Consider the following 18,219-nt stretch of genomic DNA (forward strand, 5'->3'; position numbering starts at 1 on the left):
ATGATGGCTTAACCAGGTGAAAGCTTTTTTTCTCCCACATATCGTCAAAGGCAATTAGTTTGGATAGAAAATTGTAGATCCTCTGTTCCATCAATATTAAATCATTTATCAAGTTTGCATATTCATTAGGAAAATCACATTTTTCTTTATTTTATCTGCCTGCATTTAGGGTACTCAATGTTTTGATATGTAATTCCCTAATTGATTCTATTTTCTTTCTTTCTGAAAATATGAATGTTAACTCTTACTTCTAGATATGTATTCATTTTGTCTGAGAAAAAACTGGTTTAATAAATTTGAGATCAGGTAAAAGAAAACTATGACTATTCCCAAATCCATGTATTTATGTTTTTGTTTCTTTCATTAACTTTTCAGAATAATCTATTTAGTGACAGAATTGCTTATTTCGGTCAGGTTTTGCAATAAGGCCAGGTAAAATTAAATCAACTGAAAATTGAATATTCAGATTTGGCCTTTGCATGTTAATCAATTTTACTATTGATTGCTTCTCACTAAATCAAAAAATCAGTGGTTAACCCTTTTATCTATTTACCCATGTACCACGAATTCCTACTACAGCAACATGGTAGCCATTTTGATGGTGTTCTTGGCCTCAAACAGTTGTTTTCAGAAGGATGTTTTAATATTCTTGCTCAACTTTTTAGTGTGATTCTTCTGAGTCTTCGTATTTTTGGGGTAGACATTGTATAGTGTTCCATTGTACCCTAAAGATGAGTTGATATTTGTTGATGACTAATTTCCACATATTACAATCTTTGGGGAAATATTCTCTATGAGCACATCATTATTTTTCTGAAGTAGAGTCAGTTTTCGACACTATGTTTTTCAAAGCCTCAATTCACAGATTAACTATGGCTCTTTTCTCTCATGACATCTAATGTGGAAACATTTGCCATTTACTCTGTATAGGGGATAAACTTGTATTGATTATTTTGTCCAGGCCAGGTACTAGATTTGCTGCAGAAAGTATGGTGAGGAGTAGGAGTTCCTGCCATTGAGGAGATTATTGTATAAAAAAAATAAAATTATTTACAGAGAATCACAAATGTCCCTGCTTTATTTTAATACCTCCATGCAGAATTTTGCTCAGTCATTGATTTGGAATCTCACTTTGATAGGTAGTTCTGCATGATAGCTAACTTTAATCCATTCTTCTTTAATGTGGCTTCATTATCATTCCTTTTATTATAGTCACAAGTACAAATTATTCTGTATATTCAGTGGACAGCAAACCAAAATAGTATTTATTTGGGAAAAACACCTTGCAACAAATGTATATTTGTTTAAAATGTATCTGTTAATTCTAATGAATTCTTAACATCATATTTTAAAGAGACTAGAGGATCAATTATGCTCACACTTGATAGGCCTTAAAGGTATGTTTCTTTTGTTTTCTTTTGTTTTCTTTTTTTTTTGAGTTGGAGTCTCACCCTGTCACCCAGACTGGAGTGCAGTGGCTGCTCCCAGTCACTGCAGCCTCAACCTGCTGGGCTCCCACGATCCTTCTGCCTCAGTCTTCCAAGTAGCTGGAACTACAGTCACGCGTTATCACAGCCAGCTAATTTTTTTTGATATATTGTAAATATGAGGTCTCACCAAGTTGCCCAGGTGGGTCTCGAACCCGTGGACTCAAGCAATCCACTCACCTCAGCCTCCCAAAGCGCTGGGATTACAGGCTGAGCTACCAAGCCCGGCTAAGTTATGTTTCTTAGGAGTGCCAAAGGAAAGGTGATAGAAATAACCCTAAAGGCCACACATGACTATAGGAGTGCCATGAGGCCATCTATTTTTCCTTCACACATAATTTTTACACTTGTGTCTTTTTTCTCTCTCTGTGGATTCTTATGGTAGTTTGGTAGTAGATCAATATTCACCAGCTGCATAGGTAGTGAAGTGTATGAAATTCAAATTATGTAAACAAAACTGTCTAACTCTTTGGGGAAATAACCCACTTGTACTTGTTCTCACTAAATCTGTCAATGCACTTTTTTTTAATATAGTGCAAATCAGCTAAAGAAATGAGAGCTGCTTAATGTGATTTGATAGACAAGTACATTGTAACACAAATAAATCCCCTACATAATACAACACCTTGGTCAGCATCCCACAGCATTTCAAGGAATGATTTATAAAACAAAGAATGCCAGTCAACTAAAATGCTGCAAGGGACCACAACTAAAAAGAAACACACATTTCAGCAGAGTTTTTGTTTCATTTACTTCTATCACTTAGGTGTACTCAAGTGCCTTTATGAGACATGAACCTTTTAATAATTGTATCTATGGCTAGGGATGTTGCTCAGTGCTTTGTATTATTTCTAAGCTTGGTTATCCAAGACACTCCCTCACATCTCCAAATCCTCTGATGTACCTTAGCCTGGTCAAAAAAATCCACACTTACAATTGTGAAAATACTGTTGTTAGGATCAATACATACTGATTTGTGTCTTCTGTTAAGAGATGTGCTCCTATAGCTTACCTCCTCTATAACCTCTTACCTTTTGTAATAATATATTTTTAATTATAATACTTCTTTTTTGTACTGTGCAATCATATACTTTTATTGGAAAATGATGGAAAGGGCCTTTACCTCTTGCGTGCCGTAAATCACAAAATATTACTGTAGTGTCAGTATCTGCCTTACAGTGTAAAGTAAGTTTGACAGTAAGCTTTCTCCTCACTTTTGGTAATATTTAATGATAACATTTCAAATAGTAAATGTATATTATAAATTTAAAATGGCTAATTTTTTTTTTTTTTGAGTTGGAGTCTCACTCTGTCGCCCAGACTGGAGTGCAGTGGCCGCTCTCGGCCACCGCAGCCTCGACCTGCTGGGCTCCGGCGATCCTTCCGCCTCAGCCTTCCGAGGAGCCGGAATTACAGGCATGCGCTACCACGCCCGGCTGATTTTTTTTGATTTATTGTAGAGATGAGGTCTTGCTGCCCAGGCGGGTCTCGAACCCGCGGGCTCAGGCAATCCGCTCACCTCAGCCTCCCAAAGGCGCGGGATTACAGGCTGAGCCACCGAGCCCGGCAAAAAAATGGCTAATTTTAGCATGATATTTACAGTGGATAATGAGTTCTCTTCTTCATTGAGCCCTGGAAACATACATTCCTTAATTGTGAATGAGAGAATCTCCCTTGGGTTTGGGAGAACAATTAGAAACTATGGTTCCTTCTCATTGAGAATGTTTTTAAATGAATAAAGAAGATAATGACAACAATAGCATTGTTTTAGAGTGCTTGCCTTTTGGCAGTTACTATGACAGGAGCATTGCACATAGTATCTCATTTAAGCCCTAGTGCAACTGGCATGGATGATTTAATGAATACATTTCTGTGGTGAAGAAATAGACTCAGAAATTATGGGTAACCTCCAGTAGGTTATGCAACTAGAAAGTATAGTTCAAGTTCATGTCTATGTAACTCGAAAGTCTCTTACTTCCATCACACCTTGCCATACAGGTCTGAGAATGCAAATAATTGTTTCTCTCCCTTTCAAACCTTACCCTTAACAACAGTTATTTGAATCTGGGCTAAGATCGATCTTTGGCAGTATTGTTGGGATGACCTGCCTAGAAGCTAATGACCTTGCACAAGTTACCCCTCCTTCCCCACATCAGCCTGATGTTATACCTCTTCAAACTATGCATCTTCTTCTTAATTCAGCATTTTACTGAATATTGCAGTTTCTGTATGTATGAATGACTACATTCATTTATTCATTTACAATTGTTTATTTTTTTTAAAACACCTATTATATCTATTACCTGCCATATATCAAACCTTGTTGTAGGGGATGAATAAATGAAGAAATTTTGCCAAATCAAAGGGCAACTCTGAACCCCTTATATTGTACAGCTTCTTCCCTAACACAGGTTGACTGATGCTAGATTAATATTCAGTAATGGCAGTTCAGCAAAGTATTTCTGGTTTGACATCCTAACCGAAGACAATACACCTGGGAGAGTAAACTGTTGCCATCAGCTGTTAAAGTTGTTAATTTTGTCAATAAACAATCTGTTCTACTTGGGAGAAGATCTGAAAAATGGTCAATCAGCTAAGGGATGCTTTTAAAGTCAATCAGCACATATTTGAATGTCTAATATATGTAAGACGCTGTGCTAGGTGCTCCACAAAGTTTTGACTCTCTTCTCTTTTTCTCTCTAAAACCCTCCTCACTGCCTCCCATGGCATCTATTCAGATAACTCCAAATCTGCCAACTCCAATACTTATCTTCTCTGATATCCCAGGACTATGTTTCCAAATGCTACCAGATATCATAATAACGCCAAAAACTCGACATGTCAAAAGACAGTATTGTTTCCCTGTCATAGAGGTATCATTTTAACATAAGAGGATTTGGAGGGATTAAGGAGAAAATTTAGTCTATTTTAGTAATCCAACCTTACGGTATATGAAGTTTGAGTTTCATTGGTGAGCACGGAGCATAAAAGACAATTCTAAGAAATTCTTCAGGTTAAAATTTCTGTAAGGATTGGTATTAAATAGTATTGTGTTTACTATGGATTGAAAATTACTCCATGATTTAGAGTCTTAAATGGGAAGATAAAATAGTCATTGTTAGAAGTAAGATGTACTATTTGATGCCTGAGAAGATGGTCAACCAAATTCACTTAAATGCTAATAAAACATTTTTTGTAACAGCCAAGTATAGTAATTTTCATTTATGGAGCTAGTACCTTTTACTCCACCTTCCCACAGCTCTAATGGCAGACACCGAAAAAGAAAGAAGCAATATTTTTTTTTTTTGAGTTGGAGTCTCACTCTGTCACCCAGACTGTAGTGCAGTGGCTGCTCCTGGCCACCGCAGCCTCGACCTGCTGGGCTCCGGCGATCCTTACGCCTCAGCCTTCCAAGTAGCTGGAACCACAGGCGCGCGCTACCATGCCCAGCTAATTTTTTGATTTATTGTAGAGATGAAGTCTCTCCAAGTTGCCCAGGCGGGTCTCGAACCTGCGGGCTCAGGCAATCCACTCACCTCAGCCTCCCAAAGCGTGGGATTACAGGCTGAGCCACCGAGCCCGACTGAAAGAAGCAATATTTATGGATCATTTATTTGGCTCCCATCAAATCTTTAAGACAAGACTGCTTTACAGGAATATCCTCTACTTTATGATGGGAAAACTTAGCACCAGAAAATTAAGCAGACTATTTTTACACAGACCACATGAAAGTTTCTGGATTCAGTTCTGTTTGATTGAAGTTGCTGCTAATCTACACCCATCTGCCTCTGCTGCCATAGTCCCTCATTAGCTTACTGGAGTGTCAGTAGCAGCAGATCTGGGGATGCAAATTCATCTACCCTCATTTCCTGAAACAAAACAACCAAATAACAAGGTGTACCAAATCAGCACCTCCTACCTTTGTTAATGCCAACATTGTTCTATCTCACAACAGATTTAAAACCTTGGCACCATTTTTGACTTTCTCCTCCCATAACTGGGCAGTTTCTAAGTCTCACTGAGTCTTCCTTACTTCTCTTATATATATTGTTTCCTTTCTCTTCCTACTGTCAGCATCCTACCTCATTACCTGTTTCTTGGGCCATTTTGATAACTTACTGATGGTCTCCCTGCCACTAATCTCTCCATCATCCAATCATAATTAATCTCCTAATAAGACTCAAGAGGCAGTATGGTATAGTGTTTGAGAGTCTGAGTTCAGATCTTCAGGTGTCTGACATATAATTTGATTTTGTACAGGTTACTCAATATTTCTGTGCTTTATTTTCCTCATCTTTAGGATGAAAATAATGATAATAACATTTTCCTAGGATTGCTTTGAGAATTAAAAAGCTCAAAATGTATAATACATATGTAGAAAAATGTCTAACACAAAGTATTCAATAAATGTTAATTGCTATTATTATTGTTATTATTAAAGTATACTTTTGGTCACGTTATTTCAGTTAGAGCTGGTATTAAATAAAAAAAAATCAAATCCGTGTTCTGAGTTAGTAGACCAAGGATTGAAATACAAAGCCCAGAAATGATAAAAATATGAATGAAGATACATGGTATTAGAACTGAAGCAAGACTAAAAGCCCACATATGCCTGAAGGTTATGTTCCTTGGCGATTTGGGACCTAGGGCACCCTGGTGAACCAGGCCGCTACAAGCTCTACAAAGCATGGCCAGGAGGATAAGTACATGGTGACTAGCAGCTGGTCAAAGTAGCTCTGTAGCTTTTTTAACCATCGAGGGGACTAAAAACGACTCCCTAAACATATGAAATGATAGAAACAAATGCTTCTGTGCTAGTGGTGGCCAGTTACTAGTAAAAGGAAAGGAAAAATAAAGTGGAGATGGATTTGGAGATGGTAGTAGAGGCAGAAATGAAGTCAGAAAAATACATATAGAAATTCAGGGATTCCCACACAAACCGACACATTCCCAGAGACATAGCTTTTGATGTGATTAGCTTCCAGTTTTGTGACCTTTACCTCGACTCTTCATATAGGAGGAGGACCCCCCAAAAATTGGAATTTATTTATAAAATCTTTGTATTCTTACATGTTTAAACTTCAGTCACCTTCAAAGTACTCTCTGTTTGATGCAGTATACTTATTGAGATGCTTTTTCCCATTGCTCAAAACAGTTTTATTATTGTTGTTGTTGTTGTTGTTTGAGTCTGAGTCAGAGTCTCACGTCACCCAGGCTGGAGTGCAATGGCATGCTCACGGCCACCCCAGTGTCGACCTGCTGAGCTCAGGCAATCCTTCCCGCCTCAGCCTTCCAAAGTAGTCAGAACTACAGGCATGCGCTATCACACCTGGCTAATTTTTTGATGTATTGTAGAGATGAGGTCTCACCAAGTTGCTCAGGCTGGTCTCGAACCCCTGGGCTCAGGCCGTCCTCTCACTTTGGCCTCCTGAAGTGCTGTGCTGGGTTTATAGGCTTGAACCACTGTGCCCGGCCTTAAAACAGTTTTTGAACTGATCAATTTTGATGGCTTTTAATATTTCCGCTGGTTTTTGTTTCACCTCTTCCAAAATGTTTCCCTTTGAGACCTTTTTTCATCTGGAGAAACAAAAAAATAAGTCACTTGGGGCAAGATCAGATGAATAGGGAAGGTGAGGCATAGGAGTCATGCCATTTTTAGTCAAAAACTGCTGAACACTCAGCACAGTGTGGGCTGATGCACTCGTAAATTACCCATCATGAAACGGGCAAACACGTTGAAAGAATCTCCAAAAAAAAAATTCACTGAAGCCAAACGCAGCCTCTCACAACAATGCTAGGTGGTACATGGATGCCAGTGGGTTCCTAGAACATTGACCTTGTGGGGGAAGCCTGTACTACAAGGGGCCCACCCTCCAAAAATATAATTTCAGGTTTTTTGGGTTCCCCCCTCATACTTTTGGGCCAAATTCTGCGCCTAGGTGTAAATGCCATATGTATCTAACCCATAAACCTTTTTTCACACCATTTTTCTTTCTTTCTATCCCCTCCTTTTACCTTTAGATTTATGTATGCTTATTTACACACATACACGCACACGCGCGCGTCCACACACACACACACATACACACTCACACACACACACACACACACACACACACACACACACACCCACACACACACACACACACACATATTTTCACTTGTATTCCCTAGACTATAAATCCTTCAGTAACCATTGCAGTCATAAGGGTTTAAAGTGTTTCTTTTTTGTTTTTCTTCCTTCAAGTGAATATCTTCAGGACTTAAATTTTGTTTCACTATCTAAAATCATGCATTGCTTTTTTTTTTTTTGTCAGCTATCATTTTCAAGAGTGTTATGAGTTTCAGGCTGTATTGTAAGCTTTTTGTGAATAGGTGTTGTATTTTATATTTGCCATGTGAATACTGAAGAAATAAAAGGGTAATTTGTATAATAATACCCTGACCAGATTTTTTAAAAAAGCTATTCATCAGTGAATATAGTAACAGGTATTTCCGGCATACTTTTATATATCTGCCTGTGACAAGCATGAAAGCATATAGATGGATTAGTTCATATTTAGAGGGCAGATATTCATGGTTAATGGGCAAGTTAATTTCAAAGAAAAAATATAATGGACTATGCTTTGTTTCTGTATTAGAGCAGATATGGTCTACCCAACATCTCCCTTGCTGCTTTTTGAAGGGTACTGTATGATTTAAAGACTTTTGTTTAGTTTTCTTTTTTTTAAACTGTATTCAAGGACCAAATTTAATAATTGAGCACATTCAGATAACAACATATCAAGTCAACCTATATATGAACAAAAAATGTTTTATGTAATGTAAAACATATATTACATCTTAATGTAATATAGAAGAATGTATTTATGGAAATACCCTATTGATTTTTAAAACAGGTATGATTTACCTATTTTACACATACAGTTTTAGTTTAGTTTTTTTATCAGTGTTTATGTTTTCAAATTCTCTTTATATTATCTACAGATATCTTAGTGCCTAACCTGTGCTTAGCATTTGAATTTGGAAAGTAAGCTATACATGCAAAACCAAATATAATTAAGACTATTACTTTATTTTCAGTGTGTGTGTTTGTATGTACTTTCATGTGTGCTGTCCTCCCCTCAACCTCTCTCTCAGAATTCATTTGGTGAATGAAAACTAAATAATTAAATAATTTGGAACTATAGGAAATTATAAACTAAAAATAATTATTATCATAAGAACTATACCAAAGGGAATATAGAATGTGCACCAGTACTATGAAATAAGTAATTTAAAGCAAAGTTGAGCTGTTTTGAAGAAAACCAATATAGAATTCTTGAATAATGTACTTGAAAGGAAGTTCATGTGATTTTTACCATAACCTAATTATTTAACATCAACATCTGTCAAGTAGGTGAAGTTCTTTAGAGCATATATAAATATTTAATATATTTTATGAATAGAAATCATAGGTTTAAAAATTATTAAATGCTCAATCAGAGCTAGTTCTCTGATTTCAAACAGCATAGTAATTGGTAATTTCTTAGGAAATGTTCCACTTATATTTTCTGTCATCAGGTACATCTTTTATCTGTTGCCCAACTATTCACTCAACTCAATTTCATGTTTATAAATTTTCCTAGTTCACCTCAGGGACAGATTTTGGCAGTTTGAATGCCATTGATGACTAATGATTGTGCAATTAACATATAGCAACGCTCAGCTTCAGTAATATTTTGTTAATGCTATAAGAATGATTTATTTTTAAAAAAACTGAACAGCCAATTGTTTTTTAAACTTTGATAAAATATTTCTTTGGAATGTTTGAAACAAGCAAAAATAGCATTTTTAAAACCCGGTGAGAAAACACTTTATGCAGAAATTTTACAGTATTGTCTATGAAATTATCCACACTAAAGAGATAAAATAACAGGCTTTTAATATATATTCTCATGGAGCATTCCTTATCTTACAGATGAGCTCAGTGAAAATGTTACGGCCTCGTCTCAATAGCATTCTTTTCAAGCTCACGTTTGAAGAACACGTAAACAACATCAGACCAAGCATCATAGCAGTAACTCTTGCCTGTGAAGAATTAAAGAAAAGTGAAAACTTTAACAGACTTTTAGAGTTAGTTCTTTTGGTTGGAAACTACATGAACTCAGGCTCAAGAAATGCCCAGTCTTTGGGTTTTAAGATCAACTTCCTTTGTAAGGTAAGCTGATGTCTTATCATACTAATGTATAGTAATAATCTTGTCTTTGAGAGAGCTCCCTCTAAATAGCACTAGTATATAAACTACAAAATTTTTTGCTTTAAAAGGGTGAATTTTGTGGTATGTGAATTATATTTCAATTAAAACAAATAATTTTTTCGTATTTATTTTAGTAAAATCCAAAGCCTATGCAAATTCTTTTGGAGTATAGTACTTAACTCTTGCTGATTAAATTTTACTGGAGTTTATAGACCAAAAGAAATTGCTTTTATAAAATAGATACTTTTATATAATAATGGAATTTTAGTTCCATTATTACTTATGTTTCTCCAAAAAGTATTTGAGGAGCTAAATTCCATGGGGTAAAAAGTCTGAAATTTCTTTTTGAAATGCTTTGCTTATTCTACTCTAAGAAAATAACATTCTTCATTGTTGAATAGTATTGTATGGTGGTATCTAGTGCATTACCTAAAAGGTAAAAATTTTTTAAAATGGAGTGATAATCATTTTATCGTTTTGATTAAACCATTTGATAGTGTTGTTTTTGAGACTTAATTTTTGTGGAAAATAGAGAGACAGAAAAGCCCAAAAGTGATTTTATGTGTCCATGTCTAGGCAAGAGCGTACCACCTTATTTAAGGAAAAGATCTGTCTGTTAGAAAGAAAAAACCTGAACAGACTCTGAGGTGAAGGCCTGTAAGAAAGTAGAGACAAAAATAAATCTGAAAACAAGCAATCTGTCTTTGACATCTCACCATTCTTTCACATTTTTTTCCTCTCACATCTGAAAACATTGCAGAACTTTGGTTAGTTCTTGAAGTATATTTTAATGAGAATCTCAAATCTAGGAAAGGATATAAATTTCTTTTCTATTCACGCATTAAATAGATGTGTATTGCATATACATGGACCAGCACTTTATTATGTATCAAAAATGATTTGATCCTGGTAGTTCTAACCCAGATAGACATAAAAGAATAACATTTGTAGATAATAGAATGTTTAATGGAATCATGAGTATCTGTTTACTCCTGATATATTTTTGATGGGTATTAGGTAAGAGAGCAAGGAAAATAGGGAGCTTATAGATTTTGTCCAAAAAAAGAAAAGAAAACAACAACAACAAAAACTTTTACTCCTCTTCTTCTGATATTTCTGGACAATGTGAAATCGTTCCATAATGTCAGAGGGCATAAGGCAGTGCTTATAATAAATTGGAATAAATCATTGCATTGCATTACATACCATATATCTAATGCCAATATAGTCAACTCTTACCAAGATGCTACTTGGTTAGAGCATATGCTACATGCACAATGAGTGAATCTAAAAGTGTTCTTTCTTGATAATTGTTAAAAGTATTTTAAATTAAAAGGAAATATCATTAAATTTGTATTAGATAACTATTTCACATTTAATTCTTATAAAAATATAGTTTAGATAAACCATCCTAATTTGAACAAATATGTACCTTTATTTTTAAGTGTCTTAATTTCACACTATTTAAATTCATTACATGAGATGATTTCTCTGAAGCAAGAATGAATAAGTCATTTATACACAGTAAAAAAAAAGATTACGTTAATCTCACAGAAGGATTTTACAGTTACATCTTATATTTTGGAGAGAGGCTTCTTCTTGTCATCTACCTGTCAAATAAAAGTTCTTCCACAGAATGCTGATCTGACATCTATCACTAGAGATATGCTCAAAGGATTCAGCACAAAGATTTCTGCTAACTTCAAATAAAATAAAAAATAATCTTATGGGAAATACTATCATGTAGTAATAGGTGTTCCAAAAGAGAAAGAAGTAAAGGTTTTAAACTCTCCCTCCCACCCCCCTTTTTGGTAGGATTTTTATCATGTGGGAAATACTTCTAGGAAAATACTTGTCACTAAGAAAGAGAAATTCATATACATGCATGATATTCTCATAATGTCTAAGATTAAAGGATGTTCCTGGAATACAAAGGATTCTAGGGAAATGTAAATGTGTAAAATGACAGAAATTTTTTGAAGTACATAGAAATAGTTAATTTAAGTCTGTAATCTGTTTGAAACAGAATTAACTTACTATATATGATTAGCTAGAATTGCTGTTAAATTTCAGTTAAGTTATAAAAGATTACTTGGTTGATTTTTCTTAGTGATTTTTTTTCTTAAAGAAAATGGCAAGAGGAATGGGGTGTCCCCCCCATCCCCAGACAGATATTGACTACCATTAATCCCACCACCGTTGCCCTCCCTGCCCCCCCATAAATTCCCATGACTGTCAATCCTTTTCTTATAGTATTACGATAGATGTTCAAGGTTCATTTATGAGTGAGAACATGTGATACTCAGATCTTTGTTGCTGTGGAAGATCACTCAGTATTATAAACTCTAGTTCCATCCAGGTTGCTGTGAAATTCATGATTTTGTTCTTTTTTATGGCTGCGTAGTATTCCATCATGTTTATGTACCACATTTTTTTAATCCAGTCTTCTTTTGATGGACAGCATGGTTGGTTCCAGGTTCTTGCTATTGTGAACAATGCTGCGATAAACATACGTGTGCAGGTATCTTTTTTATAGAGTGATTTGAGTTCTTCAGGGTATATTCCCAGTAGGGAGATTGAGGGGTCATATGGGAGATCAATATTTAGAGCTTTTAGGAATTGTCACACTGCTTTCCACAGAGGTTGCACTAGTTTACACTCCCACCAACAGTGTATAAGTGTGCCCTTTTTACCACATCCTCTCCAGCATCTGTTATTTTTTGAGTTATTGATAATGGCCACTTATTAGATGTATCTTGTATTAAGATAATATAAAAATTTCAGATAGTCACAGTTAGCTGCTATGATATTTGGGAAGAAAGGAAAACAGGTCAGTTATGTCAACACTAAAGGGTATCTTACCATAAGTATTACCCTCACCACAAAATGCTTTGTTAATTTATAGTAGTGAATTATCACTTTATGAATCACCAAACCAGTATACTGAAATGCAATAAAAATCATTTCACTGAAGCTGAGTTACCAATGTTAGCTTAGCCTATGCTTGCCTGTTTGTTATTAAAATTCTAACCAATAGAAGTGCTACACTTTAGGGCCATTTGTTATTTTTGTTTTCATTATGTAATAGCATATATAATCTACATAAGAACAAAACATTTAAAAATGCTGACCATTCCCTGTGGGCTAAGTTTGTGGGTGTATCTGATAAGGTTCTTTGTTTGCAAGCAACAGAAAGTGACTCTACCTGATTCGAGCAAAAAGTGAAATATATCGGAAGGATATGAGCCAGAAACTGAGGACAGGCTAAAGAGGTTGGCCTTTAAAAGGACAGCAACAGTGACAACTTTGAGAATTCACATAGCAGAAACCAACGGAAAGTCTTTTCAGGATGTTGCCTTTGGGATGTATCAGCTCCAACCATTTCCGTTTTTCTTTCCCTGTTTGATTCAAATTCTAATTAGAATGGGAGCTTGATGAGCCCGGTGTGCTTTACAAGAACATCGCTTGTCCAAGGGAGGGTAAAAACCTTGGTTGATATCCCTGCCATGACTACCTGCCATAGAAGATTGGTTATGCCCTAAAGGGTGCTGTTAAGGAACACCAAGGTTTAGGGACAGGTGAAGTAATATCAGGCAGACACAAAAACAAAACAAAATAGATGATCTCTACATCATGGGCATACAAACAATACAGAAATAACACAGAAATCTCAAGAAGTGTGTGATACAGTTTACTAGCCAAGAAATACACATACAGAATATTATGTAATGTCACAAGGTATGCTGTCAATGAAAATAAAAATGAATTGCCATTGAGATTAGCAGGAGTTCAGAGGAGGGAATAATCTTTGTTCATTGAGCTGTGCTGGTAAATTGAAATAGAAGGATCTTGAAAAATAAGTAGAGTTTAGGGTATATGAAGAGAAGTCACAGCCTTACAAGAAGGGAGAGAACTGTGAACTTGGAACCCACATTTTGGCTTCCACTTTGCCAGTTACTAGCCAGATTTTCATGACTAAACCACTTATCCTCTATGAAGCTCAGTTTCCTCATCTATAAAAAGAGGAACTACTCTGACCCTCGTGTTTTTTTCATTGGGTTCATGTTGGAAATAAGTAGTAACATTGGTAGGCAGGTTGTGAGAAGATTTTGATTCATTTGTATACTAGCTTGGATATCTTCCCTCAATAGCTTTTTTTGAAAACATCATTCACAGCCAATTTAATAATTTTCAATAGCCAAAAAGCTATTTTGGTCTACTGTGTTTTTTCTAACACTCATCATTTTTGTAGATTGTTCATAACATGTAAATGCCTCATACTCTAGAGACCATCACATGGTATTAGTGACAGGGTTTTGTAAGTGTCATGCCAAATATACAAAGGAAAACCTCTATCTGTACCTGTCTCCCCCACAGAAGTTGTTAGAAGGAAAGTAAAATAGCTTCAGCTTAATTGTGGACTAGAAGATTACTTACCAGAAAATATGATTCATAAAGAAAAGTGACTACTGTCTATGGTAGTCAAATTTGGAAATCTGCAGTTCACAAGAAAATCTACAGAATGCCTAAGAAAAAAGTCATATTAAGTATGCTAAAAATGTCATGGTGTCTAATCATTTTTAGCTAAAATAATATGGATTGTGTTCATATAAACTTAGAATCTTAGCATAAGAAGACATCTAGTCTACATTATTTAGTCTACAGAGAGAAAACTGATGTTCAGAGAAGTGAAATATGTTCGGCAGTGTATTGGTTAGATTGGGCTGCCGTAACAGACTATCATAGGCTGAGTGGCTTAAACAAGATAAATTTATGGTTTTCACAGTTTTGGAGACTGGAAGTCCAGGATCAAGGTGCCAGCAGGGTCGGTTTCTGGTGCGGTATCTCTCCCTAGGTCACCGTATGGCTAACTTTTCACTGTGTCCTCACATGGCCTGTACTGTAATTTACTGTTCTATTTCTTTCTCATTCACTTGATTCAGAACTTGTCAAATTTAGGTATATATTTTATTCTACATTACATCCCTAGTGTCTATTACCTATGAAGTCCTTGATAAATTACTACTAAGTGGAAGTCAGTCAATTTGACTAAATAAAGGATTTGTTGTTAGTGTTCACCTTTTTCCCCCAACTTGTTAACTTTTTTTTTAAGTGAGAGAATTTTGTTCCTCCCAGGTTGAAGGATATATTTTTACCAGCAATACTATTGAATATGTAATTGTAACATTTTGTTATGGCTTATGTATAAAAATATAAAAATATATTATTTGCCATAAATCTAAACCAGCAATTCACCACTAAATGTGGGTTAATAAATTAATTAATATGGGACTATTAATTTAAAACTGAAAATATTTTTTAAAATAACCACTCTAAAGCCGGGCTCGGTGGCTCAGCCTGTAATCCCGTGTCTTTGGGAGGCTGAGGTGAGTGGATTGCCTGAGCCCGTGGGTTTGAGACCCGCCTGGGCAGCGAGACCTCATCTCTACAATAAATCAAAAAATCAGCTGGGCGTGGTAGCGCATGCCTGTAATTCCGGCCACTCGGAAGGCTGAGGCGTCAGGATCGCCGGAGCCCAGCAGGTCGAGCTGCGGTGGCCGGAAGCGGCCAGTGCACTCCAGTCTGGGCGACAGAGTGAGACTCCAACTCAAAAAATAAAAAATAAAAAAAATAAACACTCTAGGATGTACTGAAAGGGAACCTAGCAAAGATCAATAAATCCTTGTCAACAGTCCACACATTTGGTTGTCTGTGTTTTTATAGTTTATAAAGTGCTTTTCTTGTGATTCAGGAAGGTTAAGCATTATTAACCCCATTTTGAAAATTAGAAAACTAAAGCTCAGTGAGGTTATGCAATCTTTCCTAGATTAAAAAGCTAGTAAATGTTCAAGTGGAGCTTAAACATAGGTTTTCTTTGTCCAAAACTATGCAGCACCGTGCCTCTCGTTGCTCATTTTGAAGAAGCATTACAAAACCAACTGTGCCACTTACAGAGTTCTGAAAATGGCAAAAACCTCATGTGGATTTTCTTGGCTCTCTGGCAGCTTATGAAACTTCGAATCTATCTTTTTAATTTAAATTCAGTTGGAAGTAATTGTAGGCCTAGTAATAGAAAGTTTCTTTTCTGGTAATAGATTTTAATGTATCCAAACATCAGAGCCTATATATTTGTAATAAAATAGCACCTCATAACTTGAATAATTATAGAACTATCCCTTGGCATTGTATAGACTTTCTGAGTATATCAGCTTTGTATAGGCAAGGTTGATTGCTGTTCTCAATATATAAAGAATGAAGATCTCTCCAGAGAGATGGCTTCACCAGTAATCACTCAGTGACAAAGGCCGAGTTAGGATCAAACTTTTCCTGGGACTCAAACAAATGGATTTCAGTGGTTCATTCTATTTTTAGAATTTTCATGGACTCTTTTGTTTCACAGAAATATGCTTTCTCCTATCAGAAAATGTTTTGAATTTGGGGGAGATGTGGTTGCTAATTTGCTGAGAAGAAAATGACTTTGAGGGTTATAATTTGTCTTGAAAAAAAATCCTGTGAAAGAGATTAGATTCTTGATCAAGTATGAGGTAGAATGAAATGTTAGGTCTTCTTTCCAAACTTTCCTTTTTTTTCCCCCATGGTTCCTTTAAGCTTTCCTTTCTGTGGGGCTGTTTGCAACAAAGAGTTTTCATTTAGTGATGTCTCCAAGTTACTGGTTGGTAATCAGTGATATAAGATTCAATGCTACAGCAAAATGCAAAGGAGCTTATTCATAGTGCTTCGCATTTTAAAATGTCATCATATAATATAGTGACACTATACCATTTGCTCATAATTTGTGACCAGTGGACACAAACATTTCAATTTAAGGGTCTGTCTGTGTCTCATTATATTACATTGAAGCAAGAACATTCACCATAGTTTAGTCCTCTGAAATAACGAAGTACCATAGAATGACAGTAGCACAGGATATCATTCTTAATTTTAAATAGTTTCCTTTGTTCAGCTTATGTGATGGCTGACCTTTATTTAAATCCATTGTGTTTTATTGTATCGTGCTTACTGGGCTCTCATCATTGGGAACCACTGAATAGTTTCTTGAGCTTAAAGATGAATGTTGCACCATTGTAAAGATGAATGTTACACCACTGTGGCAGTATGGCAGTGGTGACATTCTACATTCTGTTTTTTGTAATTGTGTCATAGGTTTTTGTTTCCTATAGTTCTTCATGTAAATCGATATACCAAAATTTGTAATTTTTAAACAGTATGCATTAATACTACTTAAGTCAGTTAAATCCCAAGTGTTTAAATTTATAGAACTCTAAATTTATTTTTTAAGAAACCAATTCTCAATAAGGTCTTTTGATTCCTATATGTTACTCATTATATATCCTAAAGCACAATCTGGGCATATGTTCTTGTGGAAATGGACAAATTGTAGTAGTAAAAATTGCTAGCTAGTCATTTAATTTTCTCAGCAATCATAATACTTGGATACTAGCTCAGAAATCCAACCCAAAGCCTTTACCTCTAATGCCCTTCATGCCATTTAAAATATGACAAAGCACAGGCCACTTCTGAGTTTATCATCTTCAAAAATATGACCCTCTAAGAATTAGAAACAGTATCGTGGCTCCTTGATGCCATGTGCTTTGAAGACTATTCTTCAGTTGAAAAATCAACTCTTTTTCCCCCTTCTAGCATGTAGGGTACCTGATCCTCTTATCTATTTATATACTACAGTAATGCATATACAGATTGACTGCTTAAGAAAAAAGAAAACTTAATGAAGGTAGTGTTTGTCTTAAGAGGCACATTCTTTTAAAATGGTAATTGTAGTTTTTCCAAATGGTTACACATATCCTAGATTTATGTTAATGTGGATATGCATTATATTGCTCTTTCAGTAACCAACATTAAGAAATTGAGATGAGAGAAAAGACTAACTTTGTGATAAGCCAATCACAGCAGAGAAAGATGTATGATCATGTCAGCCACAGGAACTAACAAAGTTTGTAGATGTACTTCTTCAAGTTGCAAAGGTGTTATAAAAGATTATATCTCTCAAAATATCTTGTTTGAAAACTTGAGCTCTGATAAAAAGGAACTAACTCATACTTTTATCTCTTCCTTGCATCTAAAAATTAGAGGTCCCATGAGCTTAAAGTTTTTTTCTCTAAGTTCATTAATTCATTAATTTACATTCATTGGTGCAAATTAGTCAGCTAATACTTTAAATGTAACACTTGTTTGTTTTCTCATAATTTGATTACATTTGTTTAGATATTATCATATTTACAACATTATAGTTTGGACTATATGAAAACTTCATTATAGCCCTGAATCTAAATTCTCTAGAGAACAGTAGTTTGTAAAGGTAATTTGTCTGATGTGGACTTGATTAGTATTCCTTGTCAATACTGGCTGCTTTGGAGACTCATCATATTTTTCTATTATACTTATATCTGTTTAAATGTTCTGTTCCCTAAACACACACACACACACACACACACACACACACACACACACACA

At 35.4% G+C, this 18,219-nt stretch overlaps 1 protein-coding gene across 1 annotated transcript in view; it reads left to right on the forward strand.

Annotated features, from left to right (window-relative positions):
• Nucleotides 1-18,219, forward strand: part of DIAPH2 (diaphanous related formin 2) — a 650,570-nt gene that overhangs the window by 208,384 nt on the left and 423,967 nt on the right. The window contains exon 16 of the mRNA XM_021706787.1: nt 9,448-9,687. Coding sequence (XP_021562462.1) covers nt 9,448-9,687 — 240 coding nt within the window. The remainder of the gene's footprint in view (nt 1-9,447; nt 9,688-18,219) is intronic.

The sequence above is a fragment of the Carlito syrichta genome, unplaced genomic scaffold, assembly GCF_000164805.1.
Source record: "Carlito syrichta isolate Samal-C Ts95f unplaced genomic scaffold, Tarsius_syrichta-2.0.1 Scaffold316004, whole genome shotgun sequence".
Classification (NCBI taxonomy): domain Eukaryota; kingdom Metazoa; phylum Chordata; class Mammalia; order Primates; family Tarsiidae; genus Carlito; species Carlito syrichta.